The 25108-nt window shown below is 38.6% G+C and overlaps 1 protein-coding gene across 4 annotated transcripts in view; it reads left to right on the top strand.

Annotated features, from left to right (window-relative positions):
- CDK14 (cyclin dependent kinase 14) overlaps nt 1–25108 on the top strand; it is a 609384-nt gene that overhangs the window by 159219 nt on the left and 425057 nt on the right. For all 4 annotated transcript variants that reach the window (XM_029234436.1, XM_029234439.1, XM_029234435.1 and 1 more), the window contains one exon: nt 11366–11611. In XM_029234436.1, the coding sequence (XP_029090269.1) occupies nt 11366–11611 (246 nt within the window). The remainder of the gene's footprint in view (nt 1–11365; nt 11612–25108) is intronic.

Below are 25108 nucleotides of genomic sequence, written 5' to 3'. Positions count from 1 at the left end.
ACATTTTTGAAAGGATCCTAGTTTTCTGGTAACAGCTGGATATTTCACAGCTGTTTTGCGCTTCCTGCCCTGTGAACTGGAATCAGGTTACTTCCAAGGATTCCTCTTTTTTCATAGTGGGGAACTGGAACATAGACCAGAATCTAGGCACTGGGGGTACACATGAAAGTTAGCAGTGGATCAAAGTGCTACTATTGGGTGGTTGAAAAAATCTGCCTTTTTGAGGTTTTGGATTCCTACTGATTTTTTTCCAATTTGACATACATGCTTTTGTCCTCGAGTTTTCTTATATTATGAGATTGTATCTGCACCGACCACAAGCATCTTGTTGTAGGAAGAAAGATTTTATTTGGGGAGGGGAAATGTTTATTTAGATTGCTGACAGGTTGATGGAAAGATTCAAATGAAGTTCTGGGCACTGGGGAGTAGCACCAATGTATAATCTGTCTTCTAGAACCCTCTTTCATTGCTAGGACTCTAGTCAGCTCACTCTTCTCTTCACGTACCTTGTGCACTTCAATAATTTTATTCTATAGTATGCCAGAGATTGCAGCTAAGGGGAATGAGTGCCGTTCTTACTTCACCTTGTCTGGATCCTTCCCCACACCTAAGCCCTCCCTCTTCTCTTCAGGGTCTGACAAGCCCATGAGGTCAGGGAGGCTGCTTCCCCATAGCCTTATGAAGGGCCTGGAGTCTGCTTTCTGTTGGGCTTGTGGTTAACAGAGATGGCCAGATCATGTTTAAGTTGTTTGTCCCAAATATTGGAAACTTGAAACTTTTCCAGAACGGTCACTTTGCCATATGTGGAAAACTCAAGTATAGATGACTTTCCTGGATGAAGATGCCTACATAAAGCAGGCCTGATACTGTTTTTTGTTGTTTTTTTTTAACATCTTTATTGGGGTATAATTGCTTTACAATGGTGTGTTACTTTCTGGTTTATAACAAAGTGAATCAGCTATACATATACATATGTTCCCATATCTCTTCCCTCTTGCGTCTCCCTCCCTCCCACCCTCCCTATCCCACCCCTCCAGGCGATCACAAAGCACGCAGCTGATCTCCCTGTGCTATGCGGCTGCTTCCCACTAGCTATCTACCTTACGTTTGGTAGTGTATATATGTCCATGCCTCTCTCTCGCTTTGTCACAGCTCACCCTTCCCCCTCCCCATATCCTCAAGTCCGTTCTCTAGTAAGACTGTTTCTTTATTCCTGTCTTACCCCTAGGTTCTTCATGACATTTTTTTTTCTTAAATTCCATATATATGTGTTAGCATACGGTATTTGTCTTTCTGACTTCCTTCACTCTGTATGACAGACTCTAGGTCTATCCACCTCATTACAAATAGCTCAATTTCGTTTCTTTTTATGGCTGAGTAATATTCCATTGTATATATGTGCCACATCTTCTTTATCCATTCATCCGATGATGGACACTTAGGTTGTTTCCATCTCCGGGCTATTGTAAATAGAGCTGCAATGAACATTTTGGTACATGACTCTTTTTGAATTATGGTTTTCTCAGAGTATATGCCCAGTAGTGGGATTGCTGGGTCATATGGTAGTTCTATTTGTAGTTTTTTAAGGAACCTCTATACTGTTCTCCATAGTGGCTGTACCAATTCACATTCCCACCAGCAGTGCAAGAGTGTTCCCTTTTCTCCACACCCTCTCCAGTATTTATTGTTTCTAGATTTTTTGATGATGGCCATTCTGACTGGTATGAGATGATATCTCATTGTAGTTTTGATTTGCATGTCTCTAATGATTAATGATATTGAGCATTCTTTCATGTGTTTGTTGGCAGTCTGTATATCTTTCCTGTAATTGATATCTAGTCTCATAGCGTTGTGGTCGGAAAAGATACTTGATACAATTTCAATATTCTTAAATTTACCAAGGCTTGATTTGTGACCCAAGATATGATCTATCCTGGAGAATGTTCCATGAGCACTTGAGAAGAATGTGTATTCTGTTGTTTTTGGATGGAATGTCCTATAAATATCAATGAAGTCCATCTTGTTTAATGTATCATTTAAAGCTTGTGTTTCCTTATTTATTTTCATTTTGGATGATCTGTCCATTGGTGAAAGTGGGGTGTTAAAGTCCCCAACTATGAATGTGTTACTGTCGATTTCCCCTTTTATGGCTGTTAGTATTTGCCTTATGTATTGAGGTGCTCCTATGTTGGGTGCATAAATATTTACAATTGTTATATCTTCTTGGATCGATCCCTTGATCATTATGTAGTGTCATTCTTTGTCTCTTCTAATAGTCTTTATTTTAAAGTCTATTTTGTCTGATATGAGAATTGCTACTCCAGTTTCTTTTGGTTTCCATTTGCATGAAATATCTTTTTCCATCCCCTTACTTTCAGTCTGTATGTGTCTCTAGGTCTGAAGTGGGTCTCTTGTAGACAGCAAATATATGGGTCTTGCTTTTGTATCCATTCAGCCAATCTGTGTCTTTTGGTGGGAGCATTTAGTCCGTTTACATTTAAGGTAATTATCGATATGTATGTTCCTATTCCCATTTTCTTAATTCTTTTGGGTTCGTTATTGTAAGCCTTTTCCTTCTCTTGTGTTTCTTGCCTAGAGAAGTTCCTTTAGCAGTTCTTGTAAAGCTGGTTTGGTGGTGCTGAACTCTCTCAGCTTTTGCTTGTTTGTAAAGGTTTTAATTTCTCCATCAAATCTGAATGAGATCCTTGCTAGGTAGAGTAATCTTGGTTGCAGGTTTATCTCCTTCATCACTTTAAATATGTCCTGCCAGTCCCTTCTGGCTTGCAGAGTTTCTGCTGAAAGATCAGCTGTTAACCTTATGGGGATTCCCTTGTGTGTTATTTGTTGTTTTTCCCTTGCAGCTTTTAATATGTTTTCTTTGTATTTAATATTTGACAGTTTGATTAATATGTGTCTTGGCGTATTTCTCCTTGGATTTATCCTGTATGGGACTCTGTGCTTCCTGGACTTGATTAACTATTTCCTTTCCCATATTAGGGAAGTTTTCAACTATAATCTTTTCAAATATTGTCTCAGTCCCTTTCTTTTTCTCTTCTTCTTCTGGAACCCCTATAATTCAAATGTTGGTGTGTTTAATGTTTTCCCAGAGGTCTCTGAGACTGTCCTCAGTTCTTTTCATTCTTTTTTCTTTATTCTGCTCTGCAGTAGTTATTTCCACTATTTTATCTTCCAGGTCACTTATCCGTTCTTCTGCCTCAGTTATTCTGCTATTGATCCCATCTAGAGTATTTTTCATTTCATTTATTGTGTTGTTCATTATTGTTTGTTTCATCTTTAGTTCTTCTAGGTCCTTGTTAAATGTTTCTTGCATTTTGTCTATTGTATTTCCAAGATTTTGGATCATCTTTACTATCATTATTCTGAATTCTTTTTCAGGTAGACTGCCTATTTCCTCTTCATTTGTTAGGTCTGGTGGGTTTTTATCTTGCTCCTTCATCTGCGGTGTGTTTTTCTGTCTTCCCATTTTGCTTATCTTACTGTGTTCGGGGTCTCCTTTTTGCAGGCTGCAGGTTCGTAGTTCCCATTGTTTTTGGTGTCTGTCCCTAGTGGCTAAGGTTGGTTCAGTGGGTTTTGTAGGCTTCGTGGTGGAGGGGACTAGTGCCTGTGTTCTGGTGGATGAGGCTGGATCTTGTCTCTCTGGTGGGCAGGTCCACGTCTGATGGTTTGTTTTGGGGTGTCTATGGACTTATTATGATTTTAGGCAGCCTCTCTGCTAATGGGTGGGGTTGTGTTCCTGTTTTGCTAGTTGTTTGGCATAGGGTGTCCAGCACTGTAGCTTGCTGGTCGTTGAGTGAAGCTGGGTGCTGGTGTTGAGATGGAGATCTTTGGGAGATTTTTGCCGTTTGATGCTATGTGGAGCTGGGAGGTCTCTTGTTGACCAGTGCCCTGAAGTTGGCTCTCCCGCCTCAGAGGCACAGCACTGACTCCTGGCTGTAGCACCAAGAGCCTTTCATCCATATGGCTCAGAATCAAAGGGAGAAAAAGTAGAGAGAAAGAATTAGTAGAAGTAGGAAGAAAGAAAGAAAGAAACGAAGAAAGGAGGGAAGGAAGGAAGGAAGAAAGAAGGAAGAAAAGAAGGAAAGAAGGAAAGAAAGAAAGAAAGGAGGGAGGGAGGGACGGTGGGAGGAAGGGAGGGAGGGAAGGAAGGAAAAAAGAGAAAGAAGATAAAGTAAAATATAATAAAGTTATTAAATTAAAAAATAATTATTAAGAAAAAAAATTTAAAAAAAACCAGACGGATAGAACCTTAGGACAAATGGTGGAAGCAAAGCTATACAGACAAAATCTCACACAGAAGCATACACATACACACTGACAAAAAGAAGAAAAGGGGAAAAAATCATAAATCTTGCTCTTAAAGTCCACCTCCTCAATGTGGGATGATTCGTTGTTTAAAGGAGGGAAGGGAAGAAAAGAAAGAAAGAAAGAAAGAAAGAGAAAGAAAGAAAGGAAGGAAGGGAGGAAGGAATAAAGAAAGAAAGAAGATAAAGTTATTAAAATTAATTATTAAGAAAAAAATTAAAACCAAAAAAACGGACGGATAGAACCCTAGGACAAATGGTGGAAGCAAAGCTATACAGACAAAATCTCACACAGAAGCATACACATACACACTCACAAAAAGAGGAAAAGGGGAAAAAATAATAAATCTTACTCTCAAAGTTCACCTCCTCAATTTGGGATGATTCGTTGTCTATTCATGTATTCCACAGATGCAGGGTACATCAAGTTGATTGTGGAGATTTAATCCGCTGCTTCTGAGGCTGCTGGGAGAGATTTCCCTTTCTCTTCTCTGCTCTCACAGCTCCCAGGGGCTCAGCTTTGGATTTGGCCCCGCCTCTGCGTGTACGTCTCCGGAGGGCGTCTGTTCTTCGCTCGGACAGGACGGGGTTAAAGGAGCCGCTGATTCGGGGGCTCTGGCTCACTCAGGCTGGGGGGAGGGAGGGGCACGGAGTGCGGGGCGGGCCTGCGGCGGCAGAGGCCAGCGTGACGTTGCACCAGCCTGAGGCTCGCCGTGCGTTCTCCCGGGGAAGTTGACCCTGGATCCCGGGAACCTGGCAGTGGCGGGCTGCACAGGCTCCCCGGAAGAGGGGTGTGGATAGTGACTTGTGTTCGCACACAGGCTTCTTGGTGGCGGCAGCAGCAGCCTTTGCGTCTCATGTCCGTCTCTGGGGTCCGCTGTTTTAGCCGCAGCTCGCGCCCGTCTCTGGAGCTCCTTTAAGCAGCGCTCTTAATCCCCTCTCCTCGCGCACCAGGAAATAAAGAGGTAAGAAAAAGTCTCTTGCCTCTTCGGCAGGTCCAGACTTTTCCCCGGAAGCCCTCCCGGCCAGGTGTGGCGCACCAGCCCCCTTCAGGCTGTGTTCACGCCGGCAACCGCAGTCCTCTCCCTGCGCTCCGAACAAAGCCCTAGCCTCAGCTCCCAGCCCCGCCCGTCCCAGCGGGTGAGCAGACAAGCCTCTCGGGCTGGTGAATGCCGGTCGGCACCGATCCTCTGTGCGGGAATCTCCACGCTTTGCCCTCCGCACGCCTGTTGCTGAGCTCTCCTCCACCGCTCCCCGCGCCGAAGCTTTCCCCCTGCGCCACCTGCAGTCTCCGCCCGCGAAGGGGCTTCCTAGTGTATGGAAACCCTTCCTCCTTCACAGCTCCCTCCCACTGGTGGAGGTCCCGTCCCTATTCTTTTGTCTCTGTTTTTTCTTTTTTCTTTTGCCCTACCCAGGTACGTGGGAGAGTTTCTTGCCTTTTGGGAGGTCTGAGGTCTTCTGCCAGCGTTCAGTAGGTGTTCTGTAGGAGTTGTTCCACGTGTAGATGTATTTCTCGTGTATCTGGGGAGGAAGGTGATCTCCGCGTCTTACTCTTCCGCCATCTTTCGCTCGTCCCTGATACTGGTTTTATTCGCACAAAGCCAGGCGAAATGGAGACCATAAATTGCGTATAAATTTAATTATGTGGAGAATTTGTTCGTGGGCTTTATAGTGCTGATGGAGTTATGTCGTGCAGAAAACTCTCAGTATATGGTCATTTATTGATAGCAGTCCTAAGAATCATTGCTTATCTATCCTGGATCTGATACAGTGTATCAAATACAGAAAGTGGTATCTGCAACATATTCCTAAGAACAATCTGCTCAAATATCAGAGTGCTTATAGGCAATTTCAGTAAAGTGAGTGTATTAGTTTTCAGTTGGTGTGTAACACATTACCATGTACTTACTAGCTTATTATCTCACAGTTTCTGTAGTTTAAAAGACTAGGCACGGCATACCTGGTTTCTCTGCCTTAGGTCTCACTGGACTGAAATCAAGGTGTTGGTCTCACCTGGGGCTCAAGATCCTCCTGCAAGCAGAACTTGTAGTTGTTGGCAGAACTCATTTTCTTGTGGTTGTAGGACAGTGGTCCCGCTTTCCTGCGGGTTGTCAGCCAGTGACTACTCTCAGCCTTTAGAGCCTGCCCCCCATTTCTGTGCCGTGTGGCCCCCATAGGAAGATCACAGCATGAAATGTTGGCTTTCTTCCAGGCTAGCCAGATCACACCTCTGACTTTCTCTTCTGCGGCCAACTAGAGAAAATGCTCTGCTTTTAAAGAACTCACCTAAGGGGCTTCCTTGGTGGTGCAGTGGTTGAGAATCTGCCTGCCAATGCAGGGGACACGGGTTCGAGCCCTGGTCTGGGAGGATCCCACATGCCGCAGAGCAACTGGGCCTGTGAGCCACAGTTACTGAGCCTGCGCGTCTGGAGGCTGTGCTCTGCAACAAGAGAGGCCGCGACAGTGAGAGGCCCGTGCACCGTGATGAAGAGTGACCCCCGCTTGCCACATCTAGAGAAAGCCTGCGCACAGAAACGAAGGGCAACACCACCATAAATAAATAAATAAAATTTTTTTAAAAAAGAAAGAACTCACCTGATTAGGTCAGGCCCACCCAGGGTAATCGCCCATTTGCCATATCACATAATAGAATCATGAAGTGATATCTCAACATATTCAGTCTCAAAGAGGAGGGGATTATTCAAAGGCTGGACATTGGGTGTCATTGTAGAATTCTGCCTATCACAATGAACTTGTAGTTTAAAAATACTTTTATGATAGCATTTTATGAATATATGTGTTTATTATTTTTGTGTCAAGATTGCTGGGTTTTTAAAATAAATTTATTTTTATTTTATTTATTTTTGGCTGTGTTCAGTCTTCATTGCTGTGCACAGGCTTTCTCCAGTTGCAGCAAGGGGGGCTACTCTTCATTGCAGTGTGTGCACTTTGCATTGTGGTGGCTTCTCTCAGTAGTTGTGGCTCTTGGGCTCTGGAGCGCAGGCTCAGTAGTTGTGGCACACTGGCTTAGTTGCTTCGCGACATGTGGGATCTTCCTGGACCAGGGTTCAAACCCGTGTCCCCTGTGTTGGCAGGCCACTGAGCCACCAGGGAAGTCCCTGATTGGCTCCTTTGTTTTTTTTTTTTCTTTTTCTCAGCCATACTTTATAGTTTCTGTGTACAGATATTGCACATATTTTGTCAGATTTATCAGTAAATATTTTAAATTGTTTGAAGCTGTTGTAAATTGTGTTTTTAAAATTTCTGATTGTTGTTAGTATCTGGAAATACAAATGATTTTTGTATATTGATCTTATATCTTGTACCCTTGATAAACTTATTAATTCTAGTGCTTTTTTGTGGGGGGGTAGATTTCATTGGATTTTCAACGGAGATGATAATGTCTTCTGTGAATAAAGTTGGTTTTATTTCTTCCTTTCCAATGTAGATTTTTTTTTTCTTTTTTCTTGCCTTGTGGCATTGTCTGGAACTTGTAATACAATGTTGAGTCAACATAATGAGAGTGGACATCCTTGATTTGTTCCTGTACTTAGGAGAAAGGCATTCAGTTTAACAGTTACTGTGGGTTTAGAATCCAGGGCGCCTTAGCTGGGTGCCTGTGGCTCAGCGTGTTGTATGAGGTTCCAGTCAAGCAGGAGGCTGGGGCTGTGGTTGCATTTGAAGGCTCAACTCTTGTGGTTGTTTGCAGTCCTCAGTCCTTCCATAAATGTGCCTCTCCACAGAGCTGCCTCCTAACATGGCAGTTGGCTTTGCCTTGGGATAGTGATCTAAGAGAAAGGGAATAGGACTGAGAGTGTACCAGCACAGAAACCACAGTTTTTTTATCATCTTTTCTCAGAAGTGATAGCCCATGATTTCTGCCATATTCTGTTTATTGGATATAAGTCAACAAATACAACCCAAACTCAAGATCTGTGTGCTAAGTAAGAATGTGACTATCTGGAAGTGGCTATCACTGGGAGCCATTTTAGAGATTGCCTGACATTGTATACTAAAATGGTGAATTACACATTTTAGAGTGTTAAGCCAACCCTGCATTCCTGGGATTAATACTACTTTTTCATTATTTATTATCCTTTTTATATATTATTGGATTCAACTTTTTAAAAATTGCCAATAAGTTTTGCATCTTTATTCATGAGAGAAATTGATCTGTAGTTTTCTTCTAATGCTTTTGTCTGGTTTTGGTGTTGGAATGATGCTGGCTTCATATAGTGAGTGGGGAAGTATCCCCTTCTCTTTAATATTTTGGAAGCATTTCTGTTGAATTGATGTTATTTTTTCCCTTAAATGTTTGGTTTACTTCACCAGTAATGTTGTCTGGCCTTGGCATTTTCTTTGTGATAACATTTTTGGTTACACTTTTAATTTCTTTAATAGACATAGGTAGACATAGGACTATTCAACTTATCTATTTATTCTCAAGTGAGCTTGGGTTGTTTTCATCTTTCAGGGAATTTGCTTCATCTAAGTTGCTGAACTTATTGGCATAAAATTGTTGATGATATCTGTAGAATCTGTAGTGATGTCATCTCTCTCATATCTGTTATTGGCAATATAAGTTCTTTACCTTTCTGCTCTTATCAGTCTGGCTAGAGGAGTATCTTTTTTTTTTTTTTTATCTTCTCTGAAAACTAGCTTTCAGTTTCATTGATTTTCTTTATTATTTTTCGTTTCCTATTTCATTTTCATAATGATATTTTTTTCATCATTTTAATTCTCTGCTTATTTTAGGTTTTAATTTCCCTTCTTTTTCTACTAGTATTTTAAGGTGTAATCTTATTGATTTGAATTTTTTTCCACTATATGCATTTACCATTATAAGTTTTTCAACAGCTAAAGTACTATTTAAGCTGTATCTGCCATTTTGATATTCTGTTTAACTATTTTCATTTAGTTCAAGATACTTTCTAATTCCCCTTTTGTATTGTTTAGTTTCCAAATATTTGCTGTCTTACTTATCTTTTAAAGTACTTTTTTCCCTCTGGCTCTCTTTTAAGATATTCTCTTTATCACTGGTTTTAAGCAACTTGATTTTGATGTGCCTACATGTTATTTTCTTTGTATTTCTTGTGTTTAGGGTTCATTGACTCCTCAGATTCATGTGTTTATATTTTACAGTTATAATTCAGTTGCCTCAGTGGTGTGGGTTGTTTTGTATCCATATCACATCTGTTGCCTCTTGCTTTCACATCTGTAAGAGAAACACGTGAACTCTTGAGTGAAAATTGAGTGAAACACGTCAGTGCATCTAATCTTTTGATAAATTGTTAGTTTTTGATCATGACTAGAGGACTCTGCCTTAAGTCTTTTAAAGATATCTTCAGCAATTGTGTGGTATGCCAAAAGGTATGATGATAGCCTTCTTATTTGATTTAATTAAAATGCAACCTATGCTTAGTAGTTGAGACGCACTCATAGGACAGAGTTGATGCTTAATATTTAATTAAAATTTTTTTGTTTGTTTCAAAAACTTAAAAGACCTTAATTTATTATACATACTTTCCCACTTTAGTATTTTCAAAAATTACGTTGTCAGACATGTTAATTATACAATTCAAACAATATAGGGGTATGTAAAAAATAAGTGATCTTACCCTTTATCCATTCAGTTTTACATATCTGGCGGTATCTTATGTTAACACTTTGGTGTGTTTCCTTCTATACCTTTCTGTGTGCTCATACATACACATACAAATATCTATATCTATGTCTGTATGTATATTTGTATCTATATCCATACACATACGTTTCTTTCTGATATGGAATCATCTTATACATATTACTCAGACACTTCATACGTTTACTTTAACAATATGGGGTTTTCTTAGATACTTTCTGTTTTCCTGCCTTCTTAAATAAGGATGTGGAAACTTTTCACGAGAAGAAAAAAAAACTTTAAAAGCATTTTCAGAGTTGTCTTTTCTCTAAACAGCATAATAAAGTTACCTAGCTTTACAGGCAAGCTAGAGGCCATAAAATTACTTAAAAAGAAAAACAAAGTCTCCAGAATACAGGGAGAATGAAAGAGTTAGAACGTAAAGTGGAAAACAAGGAGCAAAAGTCAAAGAGACTAAAATAAAATGAGAGGGGAGGGCAGACTATGCAGTAAGAGAATGAATGAAGTTGAGAAGGAAATCGGGGTTTAGTGGAGTAATATGAACAAAATAAAGTGAGAGAGTGGCATGGACATATATACACTACCAAATGTGAAACCGATAGCTAGTGGGAAACAGCCGCGTAGCACAGGCAGATCAACTCGGTGCTTTGTGACCACCTAGAGGGGTGGGATAGGGAGGGTGGGAGGGAGACACAAGAGGGAGGGGATATGGGGATATATGTATACGTATAGCGGATTCACTTTGTTATACAGCAGAAACTAGCACACCATTGTAAAGCAATGATATTCCAATAAAGATGTTAAAAAAAAAGGAAAAAAGAATAAACATTGTTTTCAACTTTTACTATCTCTACCTTTTAGCCTTTTCATATGCTCCATTCTAGTTTGGAGATGAAATCAAGATTGGGATAGATTTTAAACATGTATTCAAGCATTAAAGTGTTGACGAACATAATGACTTTCTCTAGCTGTGTTAGCTGCTTCCATGGTGGCCCATCAGTTAAAATGCCCATCTGATTTAGTTCAGCTGTTTTTGTTTGTTTGTTTGTTTTAATTAAGGCAACTTATCCAACTTTTAATGATTCAGAAATAATCCCAGTTGCAGTCAGATGGTAAAATATGTGACAGAGTTCAAGAACCACCTTAGGGCACTAGCAGTAGAGACCTTAAGCTTCCTGTTTTAGGGATAGCAATTTTAGTGTCAGCCCTAAGTGAGTATAAGCAGAATGATTATGAGGAATTTTTCATATTGAGGTTTAAGCTAGTGTAGCTTTTAAATTGTGGCCTTTCGGGGTATTTCCTGGAATCAACATTGGCATGCTTTCTAGGATAACAAATCAGCATGTTTAGTGATATTAAAGTTTCAGTGGAGAGGTTCAGTTTAATTTCTTTTTTTTCCCAGATATGTGTCACAAAGATGTCTACACGGAACTGCCCGGGAATGGACTCAGTGATCAAACCCCTGGACACAATTCCTGAGGATAAAAAAGTCAGGGTTCAGAGGACACAGAGCACTTTTGACCCATTTGAGAAACCAACTAATCAAGTTAAGAGGGTGCATTCTGAGAACAATGCTTGCATTAACTTTAAGGCCTCCTCCACTGGCAAAGAGTCTCCTAAAGTTCGGCGGCACTCCAGCCCCAGCTCGGTAAGTGCAGTCTTCTCACTTATCAGTGGGTGAACAGAACAAGTATCCCTCTTATAATAGTGGCATGCTGTGCAGGAAGACAGCAGGTGGCTTTATCAGTACATTATTATGCATTGTCTCCTTAGGTGGTTTAATGTTTTTGGAAGAAAGAGCGCAGGCACGCGCAAGTGCCAACTATATACAGACTCTTTATTCATAAGCACCCAACAAGCAAATGAGAAGTGATTCAACTTATTTTGGGAAAGATTATTTTCTTTCTAGTTGTTTCTGGTTAGAGGAATTTATAATTAAAAATCCTTTGCTATTTTGAACACCTGGAGAGGATGTTTGAACTTCACTGTGTTTGCGGGCAGTAAGGGTCGTTTTGAATTTGGCAGATTCACAAAGAATTTCATTCCAGGGTACATGTAAGAATGTGTTCACTTGTCTTATTCCAGTTTGTTCTCCTTGTCAATATTCTACAAATTACAAGCTAGACATTGAAACTGATCTTCTTAAAGAGAAATCCTTTTCATCACAGTGAAATTTTCTAAACCCAAACTATATCAAAGCAAGTCTTGCCTTTGGACCCAAGGAGGTATAAAGTTCTGAGGTGATTGCTGCTTTTTGACTGTAGAAGTTTTACTGAAACTGATATTTCCAAGACTGGCCTGCATTTAACATTGTAAAAAAAACACTTATGATCTTTTGAAATTAAGTAATTTTCTAATTTAACCCACACTTAAGAACTTCTTGACATAGATGGTCTAAGAGTTTAAAGGGTAAGTGAAGAATCCTAAGAGAATTTTGATTCTGTCATCTTGCTAAGAAACATATTCCGTTTCACAAATTTTAAATATTAAATTCCATGAGGGCCAAAACAGAGCAAGAGATGTCAGCTGCTAGGAGAATATTGACAGTTTAATTCAGTTTAATTAAAGTGTATGATACCTCACAAATCTTGTGTCACATTCTTTTGTTAATGAATCGAAAATAAATTCGTTAATGCAACATTTGTGAGGAGAATTGATTATCTTGGCTTTCCCCAAATTGACCCCTGTAATCTTGTCTATGATTGCAAGGTAGTGTCCATTTAGGTCACAGATACAGCACTAACTCCTGGGAGAACTTTTAGATTTAGTATCATTTAGAAGAAATGAAAAGAATCATTGAAGAATAATTAAGCTTCTGTCATGGAAAGAGAATTACATATATTTTACTATATAGTTATCTTAATATTATTATATGTCAGTCTACGTGATATATAGAAATTGGCGCTTGAGATATTGCAACGAAGCATACTTATACTAAAAAATTATTCACTGTTTATGTGAAAATCAAATTTAGCTAGTTATCCTGTATTGTACTTGCAATCCTAGTTATTATCCAGTGGTACATTATTTCTTTTGTTACTCAAATTGTTCCTGCTTTGGTCACTGGGAGTGGGAGCTCTTTTAGCTTGGCCCCTGTGTCCTTTTGAGATGTCTTCATCCCTTTGTTTTTTGAACACTTTCTTACTTTCTTGTCCTACAAGTTGCTCTTGGCTTACACTGTCTTTTTCCAGCCCCAGACCTAGAATCAGCCATTTCTCCAAAGATCCCTGTTTCCTTTGATTGAAGAATGGTATTTAGAAACTAAGATTGGGTGCTGGGTGTGCTTGCTGCTACTGGGGGTCATCAAGTCAGTGTGTACATCATAGTATAAATAATAACAGTGGGATTTTGATACTTATTTTTAATGTTTAATAAAGAGTTAATTAAAATACTTGTCAAAGAAAGCTGAGACTTGTCTGACGCGTTCTGTATTTCTCTCTGTATTTATTCATTTATTTTATACTGGAGTATAGGTGATTAACAATGTGTTAGTGTCAGGTGTACAGCAAAGTGATTCAGTTATACATATACACATATCTATTCTTTTTCAAATTCTTTTCCCATTTAGATTGTCAGATAATATTGAGCAGAGTTCCCTGTGCTATACAGTAGGTCCTTGTTGGTTATCCATTTTAAATATAGCAGTGTGTACACGTCAGATAGGAGAGGACTCAGGGAGCATGGCAGTGGCATAGGTTTAGAAACCCCTCATATAATTAGAGAGAGCAACTAGTGCAGTAAAACCAAAACCAATGGATAACATCAACAACAAATATAGGTGACGAGGTTTCTCCATGAACCTCAAACTAGGAGTGAGGGGAACAAACCATGAACAATTTTAAGAACCATGTGGTATCAGAAAGTGAGAGGGAGGAAGCTCAGGGAAGGCCAGGGGACTAGGGCCTACTCTCAGATCCAGGAAACCCCAAAATTGCCATCAGGTACATACTGGTGGCTCATTGGGCCATTCTTAGGACAGCAACAGCACCTGGGTGGGGACTTTGATGGCACCTGTGAGTGGATGAGTGCACGGAGACCATGGGGTGTCTGCTGGTCTTCCTCCTGTGACTTCTCTAGAACATCAGATTGAAGCACCTTTTCAGGACAAAGCCCTGCACTGAGTAGAAAGTGCTGGAGTAGACTTCTGTGCAGGGAAGGTTCAGTAGGGCAAAAGGGAAAGAGAAAGTCCAGAAAGAAGTGTTGAAGTGAAACAAATGGGGAAAGCTCAATGTGTGTGAGATTGTCATTTTTTTCTTTTTCAATTCATGAAACAGAGAAGAGAATTTCATTCCATAAAGCTAGAAAAGCTGTCTTGGCCATATGCCTCTCAAATTACTGAAAAATTCATTTTACTTAAAAATAACCAATAGAAAAATTATTGGTTGAATCCCATACAAAACTATGAAAAAAAGAGAGAGAGAGTAACGAGTAGCATACCATCTCTACAGATAATGAAAGCAAGCTAGAGGGGGGCAAAATTATCGTTATTGCAGATTTATGATGATATATCTAGAAAAACCAAAAGAATCAGTGGAAATACTACAAACAGTGAGAGAAGTTAGCCAAATTGCAGGTTATAACATTAATATACAAAACCCAATAGATACCATTATAAAAACAAATAAGAATTAGTGTTGAAAACTGGCAAATAAATCAAATAACTAAGCATTTATTTTCAGTGATTTCTATATGAAATTCACCTCATGGTAATCTAGTCATTGATGAAGGGAAATTTCTCTTTTAGGAGTAATCCCACTAATAAATCAAGAAAGAATAATAGATTTAGGAATCACCATTTGACAACCCCTGAAGAATTAATACATCTAGGCAAAGATTATCAATACCTGCTAACATCCTCAAAAGAGGGACATCCAGAGGTTATGATGTCCTCATGGGAGTATGCAATAACCACCAATAGAATTAAGCCTGAATCTGAACAAGCCTCTAGATGTAACTACCTGAGTTACAGGGTACAAAGGAACACATCGAGACGGGATTTTCTCTGCTCTATTCCTACCCCCAAGTATCTTTACCCTACTTTTTGGCTTTAATTTGTATAAGTATTTACAATCTTAAGATGATGTAAATACTGTTCTTAGTGAGATCACATAGTATACTATGATTAACTTTATTTCCTTGCAAAAATTTTAAATTTTCCTAGTTATAATTGCCTCTTCATTTGTTCATAATTAATACAATTAATAGAATTTTAATCACAAATTGAGGCCTCAAACTATTTGATAAAACTAGAAAACTCCTCTGAAATAAATCAGAATCAGAAAATCTGTCAGTTTTTCTTCCCCCTAAAATTTTCCTTGTGGTTCTCCATTGTCCTAATCCAATCTGGACTGGTTGATCTCCAAATTGCTGTCAGGAGACGTCCCTTCATTCCTCCAAAGCTGATGGACCAATCTAGTTTTTAAGATAGGTAAGCCTAGCTGCAGTTTGTTTCCTGAGATGATCAAGATGGGGCTCAGTGCCTTTTTTATGCTTCATTTTTGTTCAGTCTCACTGTCATCCTGGTTTTCATTATGCTTGGTGTCCTAATTCTGAGCCTCTCAAGTTCAACCTCTTCAGAGAATAAACCTCTGCTGGGATCAGGGATAGGCAGACACCTGACTGGGAGAGTCTAGGGGAAAGGACCTGTTCCTTAAATCCACTCTAACTTATCATTTTGGTTTTAGCCCCTCCTTAAAGTTCAACTTCCAATTCTTGAGTGTTTCTGGGATTCTGAAGTGTGAATTGACTTAGTTCTTACTGGTTTCTACCTTGAGTCATCATCCTTGTCAGTGACCTCCTGTCCATTTGTTTCCCATCTCAAAATTTTTGTTTGTATCTTGTCTTCAGTCTTCTCCTTATTCATTTTATTTGTCCTTCTGAGTTATAACTTAGTACTGTCATTTTAGTACAGATTGGTAAGGGGGAGAGATAAATACTTGTATTCAAGCCACCATGTTGAACTGGAAATGTCCACTGTTTCTCTCCTATTATATTAACTTCCTTTAGATCTTCTTTCCTGAGAGTTTCTTATTGGGTTTACCCTTTTCTGATCCAATCTGGGATGTCTGTCTTGTATATCAGGGCGCTTATATTATTTTTTGTGGAAAGTGCTTTGCTTTCTTTTCATTTTGGAAACTTTTGCTTCCATTCAGTATGCCTTGGAAAAAGGTCTTTGCTTTTTCCTGATCAAGCTGGAAATAGTTTCTTTTTCTCTTTTAGCACGATGCTACAGTATTCTGTTTTATTCTGAGTTCTTTCTGTCTACTGCCTTTTTGTTCTCTCCCCTATTGCAGTGACGGGGGAGGGGGGGATTTTATTATACTCTTTTTCATGGAAAGACTATTTTCCTTTCGATTCCTCATTGGGCCGAAAATGGACGTGGTTACACTTCTTGTGCAACACCATTTTACACCCTGTCCAACAGTGTATGGGTTTGATCATTTCATACTCAATGGCATGAGAGTTTTATGACATAGGTTTTGTTATTTTTAAAGATTTTTTAAAGGCTGATAAGCATCAAAGGAAACCCTTTACCTAAGGACAACCAGGATTAATGTTATAACTTTATTTTATTGTTATTTCTTTGAAAGTATTAGTTATCTTGAATAGGCTCCAAGAGTACAGTTGAGAAGGAAGGAGAAGATGAGTAGCAGTGTGGCAATCCAGCCCCTATTTTGGTGAGGAACTCAGGATAGTCATTCTTGTTTCTTGGAATACTGTGGTAGAAACTACTGTACAATATCACATCTTCCCAACTGTGTATACATCTCTCTGCTGTTCACATACTGGTCATGTCTATGTGAGGAGTCATGCCTCAAATCAAGGAATCAAGAGTGCCTTGGCCTCAGTGACCATCACAATCATCTGGACTTCCTGATTTTGTCCAGACGGTGGCACTTCAAAATTCAGGCAGAATGTAAAGAATGTGATTTTATTTAAATTGGTATATTTCAAGAGGTGTTTAACAGATCCTATTTGTTTCAGATGATTTTTGAGTGCCTACTCTTCCTGAGCCTAGTCCCTGGGTCATAATTAGCACTGTCACTGACAGGACAGACTTTTGCTCCCCTTTTCCTACCATCTCCTCCAACTCAGCTGTGCCCTTCAACAGCGAAAACTATTGGCAGTGCTGTAGGAGAGTCTCGCCTGTCTTGCTGGCCCAATTTAGAAGGGATTTCATTGAGCTGTGCTTCAAGAGACCATATTTTCAGAAATTCAGGTTTAGATTAAGGTCCTCTATACATTCTGTAAATTTCTCCAAATTTACCTCTCTTCCTTACCAAAAAAAAATCTGCATCCCATGACAGTCAGGCTCAATTTGGAGAGAGAGGAGGATGGTGCAGACTTGAAAATGAGAGGCCCGCTTCAGTCCTCAGATGCTCATCCTTGGGGATCTCATTTTGGCATTGCCTCCTTCTTGTGGGGACTAGCCCCTTGTCAGGTTGTTAGCATGTGTGGTGGTTGGGTCTCTCCCTCTGTCTAGATCTAGATCTATTTTGTAACCAAGTTATCCATCAACTATGAATTATCTCAGTGTGGCTGTGTCTAAAAGGGTTAGAAATGCAGGATGATAGAGCCTGTTGTGAAGATCAAAAGCAGAAGAAAAATTAGCCCAGGAAGGTTTGACTTCAAAAATCCTTGTTGTTTGATGAGGTCAGATAGTTCTGACTGAATCCTTCCCACCTTACCCTCACACCCACTCTCACAATTATTAGTATAATGTGATAGAGAAGTGGTTCTTACTTGTGGTTTTCCTACAATTCAGGGGGTCATCAACAATCTTAAGTAAGGGGTTATGTATGAAGGTTAAAGTAAATTTTCAATGAATTCAGTGTAAAGCTGTTGACATTCTTATAACCATATCATGGTATCATTATAGTGAACACTGAGGTATACTCATGCAGTTTATAAAAATTGACTAAAAAACCCCATCCTTGTTTCTAGGAATGGGGTTTCAGTGGACGATAGACAAGCATGACTTAATAACTCCTCCATTTGGGTAGGAGTTAGGTCTCCATGGAAAGAGTCTGCCAATGTAGTAGTGGTAAAGAAAATATGTTCTCAATTCCAATCAACTTGGCTTGAATTGTAGCTCTGCCATTAGCTGTAGGATCTTAGATGAGTAACTTTACTTCTCCAGTCTTAAATTCTTCATGTTCAAATAGGAACACTAATAGAACCAACCTTAGGGGGTGGTGTTATAGGGATTAAACTTTGGTGGTGTATTTAAAGTGATAAACTCAGAGCATGGAACACAGTAAACACTTGATATTAGCTGGTTGTTTTTGTTGATTGCACAAACAATGAATTGGAGCATGCCAGGAGCATCTCCTTCAGGGCAGGGTGACAAACACCATTCAGCTGGAATATTATCTTGGCTTTTTCATTATCCATGCCAATGTTCCCCTCCACTGGTCCAGACAATTGACAGTTCTCTGTACCTTTATTCTGTTAAAAAAATGTATTAACATTATCTCATTAAATTCTACATCTCCATGCAGTTAGTGTCTGTTAATAATTGCTGATTAGCCCTCTGTATTTCCATTTCTCTAAAGTGCTGTCTCAAACCTGCAGTCTAAGTAGGGAGGTGGTAAGCAGAGAATAGTGGCTCCTTAAAGCTGTTTCCCATCCATGCATGCACCTGACATCAAAGAGTCAAAGATAATGTTAGGGTTGACTGCCTATTGGCTTGATCTAGCATCTTTAGTTAAATGTGATGATTTAATAAAGTTGCAAGAAAAAAGAAAGGCAAACCAAAGGCCTGAACTTTAATTATCAAACAAAATAGGACCTCTCCTTCTGAATTATTCTTAGTCATTTGATTGGAAGGATTTTATTATTGGCCTCTTTAAACACTTGGCATTTAGCTTCCTTATTTATATGCATAATAATTACAGATCAGAACATTTCTGTGTATTTAAAATAGGAGATGGACTTTACAAGAATCTAACTCTTAAAGCGCAGACTATCTCATAGACATGTCCTGTTCCATAGACCCATTCTTTCATTGACTAGAATAACTTTTAGAGAGGCATTACATGTGTGTGATTCTTCTTATTTTACAGATCTGTAACTTACAGTGTATTTCCACAATGTGTACATATCAGTTTCAAAGGCAGATCACATTGACTGTTTTTCCACTAAATGAGACAAAATATTAATTTTCTGCCATCACGTTGTTAATAGGATGTACTTTAACGATGGCAGTTAATACCTCCAAGTCATTCAGTTAGATGCCATTAGCATCTCTTTATTTTTCTAGTGGATAAATGGGATATATTCTGAAAAAGAGTATTATCCTTGCTTTTCTAATTTCCTCAATTCAGTTTCTTCAAGTAGTAATTTTAGTATGGCCTAAGTCTTAAAATGATTACATAAGCTTATATAAGGCAGTTTACGAAGAGTAAAATATATGATTTTTAGAAAATTATTTGTGCCTTTCCAGGAAGAGAAAATAATAACTTCCTAATCTATTACCAATTTTGTGTGATTGTGTCTTGTCCTTGCTCTAAATACACATTAGCAGTTTATCTTCTAATAAGACTAAACAGGTCATTTTCTGCTGCTGCTTTTTTTCTTTAATTTAGATTGAATTTATTCTTAAAGGAGCACAAAAGCAAACATACAGACGTCTCATTATGATTTTAAATAATTTAGAATGGAACTGTGAACACAATATTTTCCCCATTGAAGATCATTTTATACTGAAGTTTAATATAGGTTTAAAAATTTCTATTTAAAACTTGGGCTCAGGAGGGTGATGGTAAAGTGCGACATTCACAAGCTGTTTCTTGGTGATGAAAAATGCATGAGAACGTAACCCACACAGGACTAGTCAGGCTCTTTTGAATGTAGTTTTCCATTAAGTTTTACTTGATTCAACTCAACACATGGTTGGTACTTCACAAGTTTCTTGAAGAAAAGAATAGGTAGTCCATTGTCTATTAATTCCTTCCTACAGTGTCCCTTGTTGTTCTTTTTCTAGCTGCAGTTAAATGTCTAAAATCATAATACTTTCAACCTTTCTTCTCTTCTAGTATGTGCACATTTATTTAAAATTTTTTTTATATATTGATTTAGCTGCATCCCATGGGTCTTAAAATGTCATGTCCTCAGTGCCACATATTTATTTATGAATTTTCAATTTTGATTTTCTTTTTAACCCATATGGCCAGACTATTTAGTTTTCCTTTTATTCTTAATTTATTGCATTGTGTTCAGAAAAAGTAACTTGAAATGTTTCTTCAGTTTTGAATATTGAGTTTTTTTTGGTGGCCTAATCTATGGCCATTTTTTGTGAATGTTTAATGTGTACTTGAAATGAATATATATTAATATACGTATTAGGTTAAAATATTAATTCTACTATTCAAGCCCATATATCTCACTTATCGGTCATTTGCTTGCTCTGTTGATGTCTGAGTGATGTATGTCTGTCTCCCATTATCACTGTGGATTTGACAATTTCTCATTTTATTGCTACCAGCATTTGTTTCATACACCACAAAACTATGTTGTTTGTCTCATACTAGTTTGTGATTATTAAATTTCTTGGTGGATTTTAATGGTGGATTTTAATCTATTTGCTGTTTTGTAAATTCTGTCTTCTCTGCCATCAGTATTGCTATAATGTGTGATTTCGCAAAAATACTTTTTTTTGCTATATTTTCCCTTTTATTTTCAGATTTACTCTTTTGTCTTAATTTTTTGGTCTCTTCTCAATAGCGCATTGCTAGATTTTCTTTGTCTTTCCAATCTGAGAACTTTATATTAATAGAGAAATTTTAAAATTTGTATTTATTGTAAGCATTGATATATTTGGACTTAACTTCCTTATTTTATGATTTTCTACTTTATATGCTTCCTTACTGAGTATGCCCCTTCTCTAACTCTCCCATTCCTTACCCTCTTCCCCCTTCTTCCTTGCACTTTTCTCTTCCATTCCTTCCCTCCTTAATTTGTTTGGGATTTGTACATCATATTTATTCTAGTAATTACCTTTTAAGTGTTAAGAAATACACTAAAATTTATGAATGTGGAGTTAATCAGTATCTGCAATCTGTCCTTAACAATCCAATAAATCCCAACATGCTTTTATTCTCTTTTTCTACTGTTACTTGCCTTCCTGCACTTCACCCATCACTCCAACTACATCTTATATTGAGATAAAATGGAATTTTATATCTTTTTTTTTCCTGTAGGTGGTAAAATTGCAACGTTTCCATCCCAAATGAGGAACTATCTTGAGTATTAGTAATCCAAAACGATTTTCCCTTTTCATTTTAAAAGTATTGCTTAGTTGTCTTTTGTTCAGCCATTGTTGTGTATAAAAATATTATGCTTGTTGAATAATTTTTCTGTTTAGATGTAACCTCTCCCTAGAGCTTTCTGGGAAAATTCTGTTCAACCATTGAACTTTTTCCTTTTTCAGCTATGTACGTTCTTTTAGTCACTGGCCATACATGTTTTATTTCGCTGATGAAATATTTAATCTCGAAATCTCTGTTTCTTTTCAAAGGATGTAATATCTTCTTAAATCTCTAAGATACTGGCTATTGGGCTTCCCTGGTGGCGCAGTGGTTGAGAGTCCGCCTGCCGAAGCAAGGGACACGGGTTCGTGCCCCAGTCCGGGAAGATCCCACATGCCGCGGAGCGGCTGGGCCCGTGAGCCATGGCTGCTGAGCCTGCGCGTCCGGAGCCTGTGCTCCTCAATGGGAGAGGCCACAACAGTGAGAGGCCCACGTACCGCAAAAAAAAAAAAAAAAGATACTGGTTATTTTTATTCAAAGTTATTATTACTTTTGCAGTGTCAACTTTCTTACCAGGGTTTAACTTATTTGCCCATTGAATTTTAAAATTAATTAATTAATTAATTTTGGCTGCGTTGGGTCTTCATTGCTGCACACTGGCTTTCTCTAGTTGCAGCGAGCAGGAGCTGCTCTTAGTTGCTGTGTGCAGGCTTCTCATTGTGGTGGCTTCGATTGTTGCGGAGCATGGGCTCTAGTCGCACAGGCTTCAGTAGTTGTGGTGCACGGGCTTGGTAGTTGTGGCTCGCGGGCTCTAGAGCACATGCTCAGTTGTTGTGGCTCACGAGCTTAGTTGCTCGACGGCATGTGGAGTCCTCCCGGACCAGGGCTCAAACTTGTGTCCCCTGCATTGGCAGGCAGATCCTTAACGACGGTGCCACCAGGGAAGTCCCTGAATTTTTTTTTTTTAATAGAGTATGGTTGCTTTACAATGTTGTGTTAGACTCCACTGCACAACAAAATGAATCAGCCATACACATACAGACATCCCCTCCCTTTTGTACTTCCCTCCCATTTAGGTTACCACAGTGTGCTAGGTGAGTTCCCTGTGCTATACAGCATGTTTCCATCAGTTGTCCATTTTATACATAGTGTCAATAATGTATATGTGTCAATCCCAGTCTCCCAATGCCTCTCACCCCACCCTTTTCCCCCTTGGTATCCATACATTTGTTCTCTACGTCTCTGTCTCTTTGCTTTGCAACTTAGATCATCTATAACATTTTTCTACATTCCACATGTACGCGTTATTATATAATATTTGCTTTTCTCTTTCTGACTTACTTCACTCTGTATGACACTCTCTAGGTCCATCCACGTCTCACAAATGACCCAGTTTCATGGCCTTTGTTTTTTAGAGTTAGGGTATACCTGATATCTTTATTTATTTATTTTTTAAAGATCATTATTGGAGTATAATTACTTTACAATGGTGTGTTAGTTTCTGCTGTATAACAAAGTGAATCATGTATACATATATATATATATATATATATATATATATCCCCATATCTCCTCCCTTTTGTGTCTCCCTCCCACTCTCCCTATCCCACCCCTCTAGGTGGACACAAAGCACCGAGCTGATCTCCCTGTGCTATGCGGCTGCTTCCCACTAGCTATCTAGTTTATATTTGGTAGTGTATATGTGTCCATGCCACTCTCTCACTTCATCCCAGCTTACAGTTCCCCCTCCCCGTGTCCTCAAGTCCATTCTCTAAGTCTGCATTTTTATTCCTGTCCTGCCCCTAGGTTCTTCAGAACCATTTTTTTCTTTTTTTAGATTCCATATATATGTGTTAGTGTACGGTAGTTGTTTTTCTCTTTCTGACTTACTTCACTCTGTATGACAGTCTCCATGTCCATCCACCTCACTACAAATAACTCAATTTCGTTTCTTTTTATGGCTGAGTAATATTCCATTGTATATATGTGCTACATCTTCTTTATCCATTCATCTGTTGTTGGACACTTAGGTTGCTTCCATGTCTTGGCTATTGTAAACAGAGCTGCAAAGAACATTGTGGCACATGACTCTTTTTGAATTATAGTTTCCTTAGGGTATATGCCCAGTAGTGGGATTTCTGCGTCATATGGTAGTTCTATTTTTAGTTTTTTAAGGAATCTCCATACTGTTTTCCATAGTGGCTGTATCAATTTACATTCCCACCAATAGTGCAAGAGGGTTGCTTTTTCTCCACACCCTCTCCAACATTTTTTGTTTGTAGATTTTTTTGATGATGGCCATTCAGACCAGTGTGAGGTGATACCTCATTGTATTTTTGATTTGCATTTCTCTGATTGTTAGTGATGTTGAGCATCCTTTCATGTGTTTGTTGGCAATCTGTATATCTTCTTTGGAGAAATGTCTACTTAGGTCTTCTGCCCATTTTTGGATTGTGTTGTTTCTTGTTTTGATATTGAGCTGCATGAGCTGCTTATATATTTTGGAGTTTAATCCTTTGTCAGTTGCTTCGTTTGCAAATATTTTCTCCCAGTCTGAGGGTTGTCTTTTTGTCTTGTTTATGGTTTCCTTTGCTGTGAAAAACCTTTTAAGTTTCATCAGGTCCCATATGTTTGTTTTCGTTTTTATTTCCATTTCTCTAGGAAGTGGGTCAAAAAGGATCTTGCTGTGATTTATGTCATAGAGTGTTCTGCCTATGTTTTCCTCTAAGAGTTTGATGGTGTCTGGCCTTACATTTAGGTCTTTAATCCATTTTGAGTTTATTTTTGTGTATGGTGTTAGGGAGTGTTCTAATTTCATTCTTTTACTAGCTGTCCAGTTTTCCCAGCACCACTCATTGAAGAGGCTGTCTTTTCTCCATTGTATATTCTTGCCTCCTTTATCAAAAATAAGGTGACCGTATGTGTGTGGGTTTATCTCTAGGCTTTGTATCCTGTTCCATTGATATATATTTCTGTTTTTGTGCCAGTAGCATACTGTCTTGATTATCGTAGCTTTGTAGTATAGTCTGAAATCAGGGAGCCTGATTCCTCCAGCTCCGTTTTGCTTTCTCAAGATTGCTTTGGTTATTCGGGGTCCTTTGTGTTTCCATACAAATTGTGAAATTTTTTGTTCTAGTTCTCTGAAAAATGCCATTGGTAGTTTGATAGGGATTGCATTGAATATGTAGATTGCTTTGGGTAGTATAGTCATTTTCACAATGTTACTTTTTCCAAAGCAAGAACATGGTATATCTCTCCATCTGTTTGTATCATCTTTAATTTCTTTATCAGTGTCTTATAATTTTCTGCATACAGGTCTTTTGTCTCCTTAGGTAGGTTTATTCCTAGGAATTTTATTCTTTTTGTTGCAGTGGTAAATGGGAGTATTTTCTTAATTTCTCTTTTAGATTTTTCATCATTAGTGTATAGGAGTGCAAGAGATTTCTGTACATTAATTTTGTATCCTGCTACTTTACTAAATTCAGTGATTAACTCTCGTAGTTTTCTGGTGGCATCTTTAGGATTCTCTATATATAGTATCATGTCATCTGCAAACAGTGACAGCTTTACTTCTTCTTTTCTGATTTGGATTCGTTCTATTTCCTTTCTTCTCTGACTGCTGTGGCTAAAAGTTCCAACACTATGTTGAATAATAGTGGTGAGAGTCAGCAACCTTGTTTTGTTCCTGATCTTAGTGGAAATGGTTTCAGTTTTTCACCATTGAGAACGATGTTGGCTGTGGGTATGTCATATATGGCCTTTATTATGTTGAGGTAGGTTACCTCTATGCCTACTTTCTGGAGGGTTTTGGGTGTTGAATTTTGTCAAAAGCTACATTTTGGAAGTGTTTGAGAAGGATAGGTGTAAACTCTTCTCTAAGTGTTTGATAGAATTTG

The sequence above is a fragment of the Monodon monoceros genome, unplaced genomic scaffold (genome assembly GCF_005190385.1).
Source record: "Monodon monoceros isolate NGI ecotype Baffin Bay Population unplaced genomic scaffold, NGI_Narwhal_1 Super_Scaffold_2, whole genome shotgun sequence".
Lineage (NCBI taxonomy): Eukaryota > Metazoa > Chordata > Mammalia > Artiodactyla > Monodontidae > Monodon > Monodon monoceros.
The sequence above is the reverse complement of the archived record's forward strand: the minus strand, read 5'-3'. Positions and strand labels throughout refer to the sequence as shown.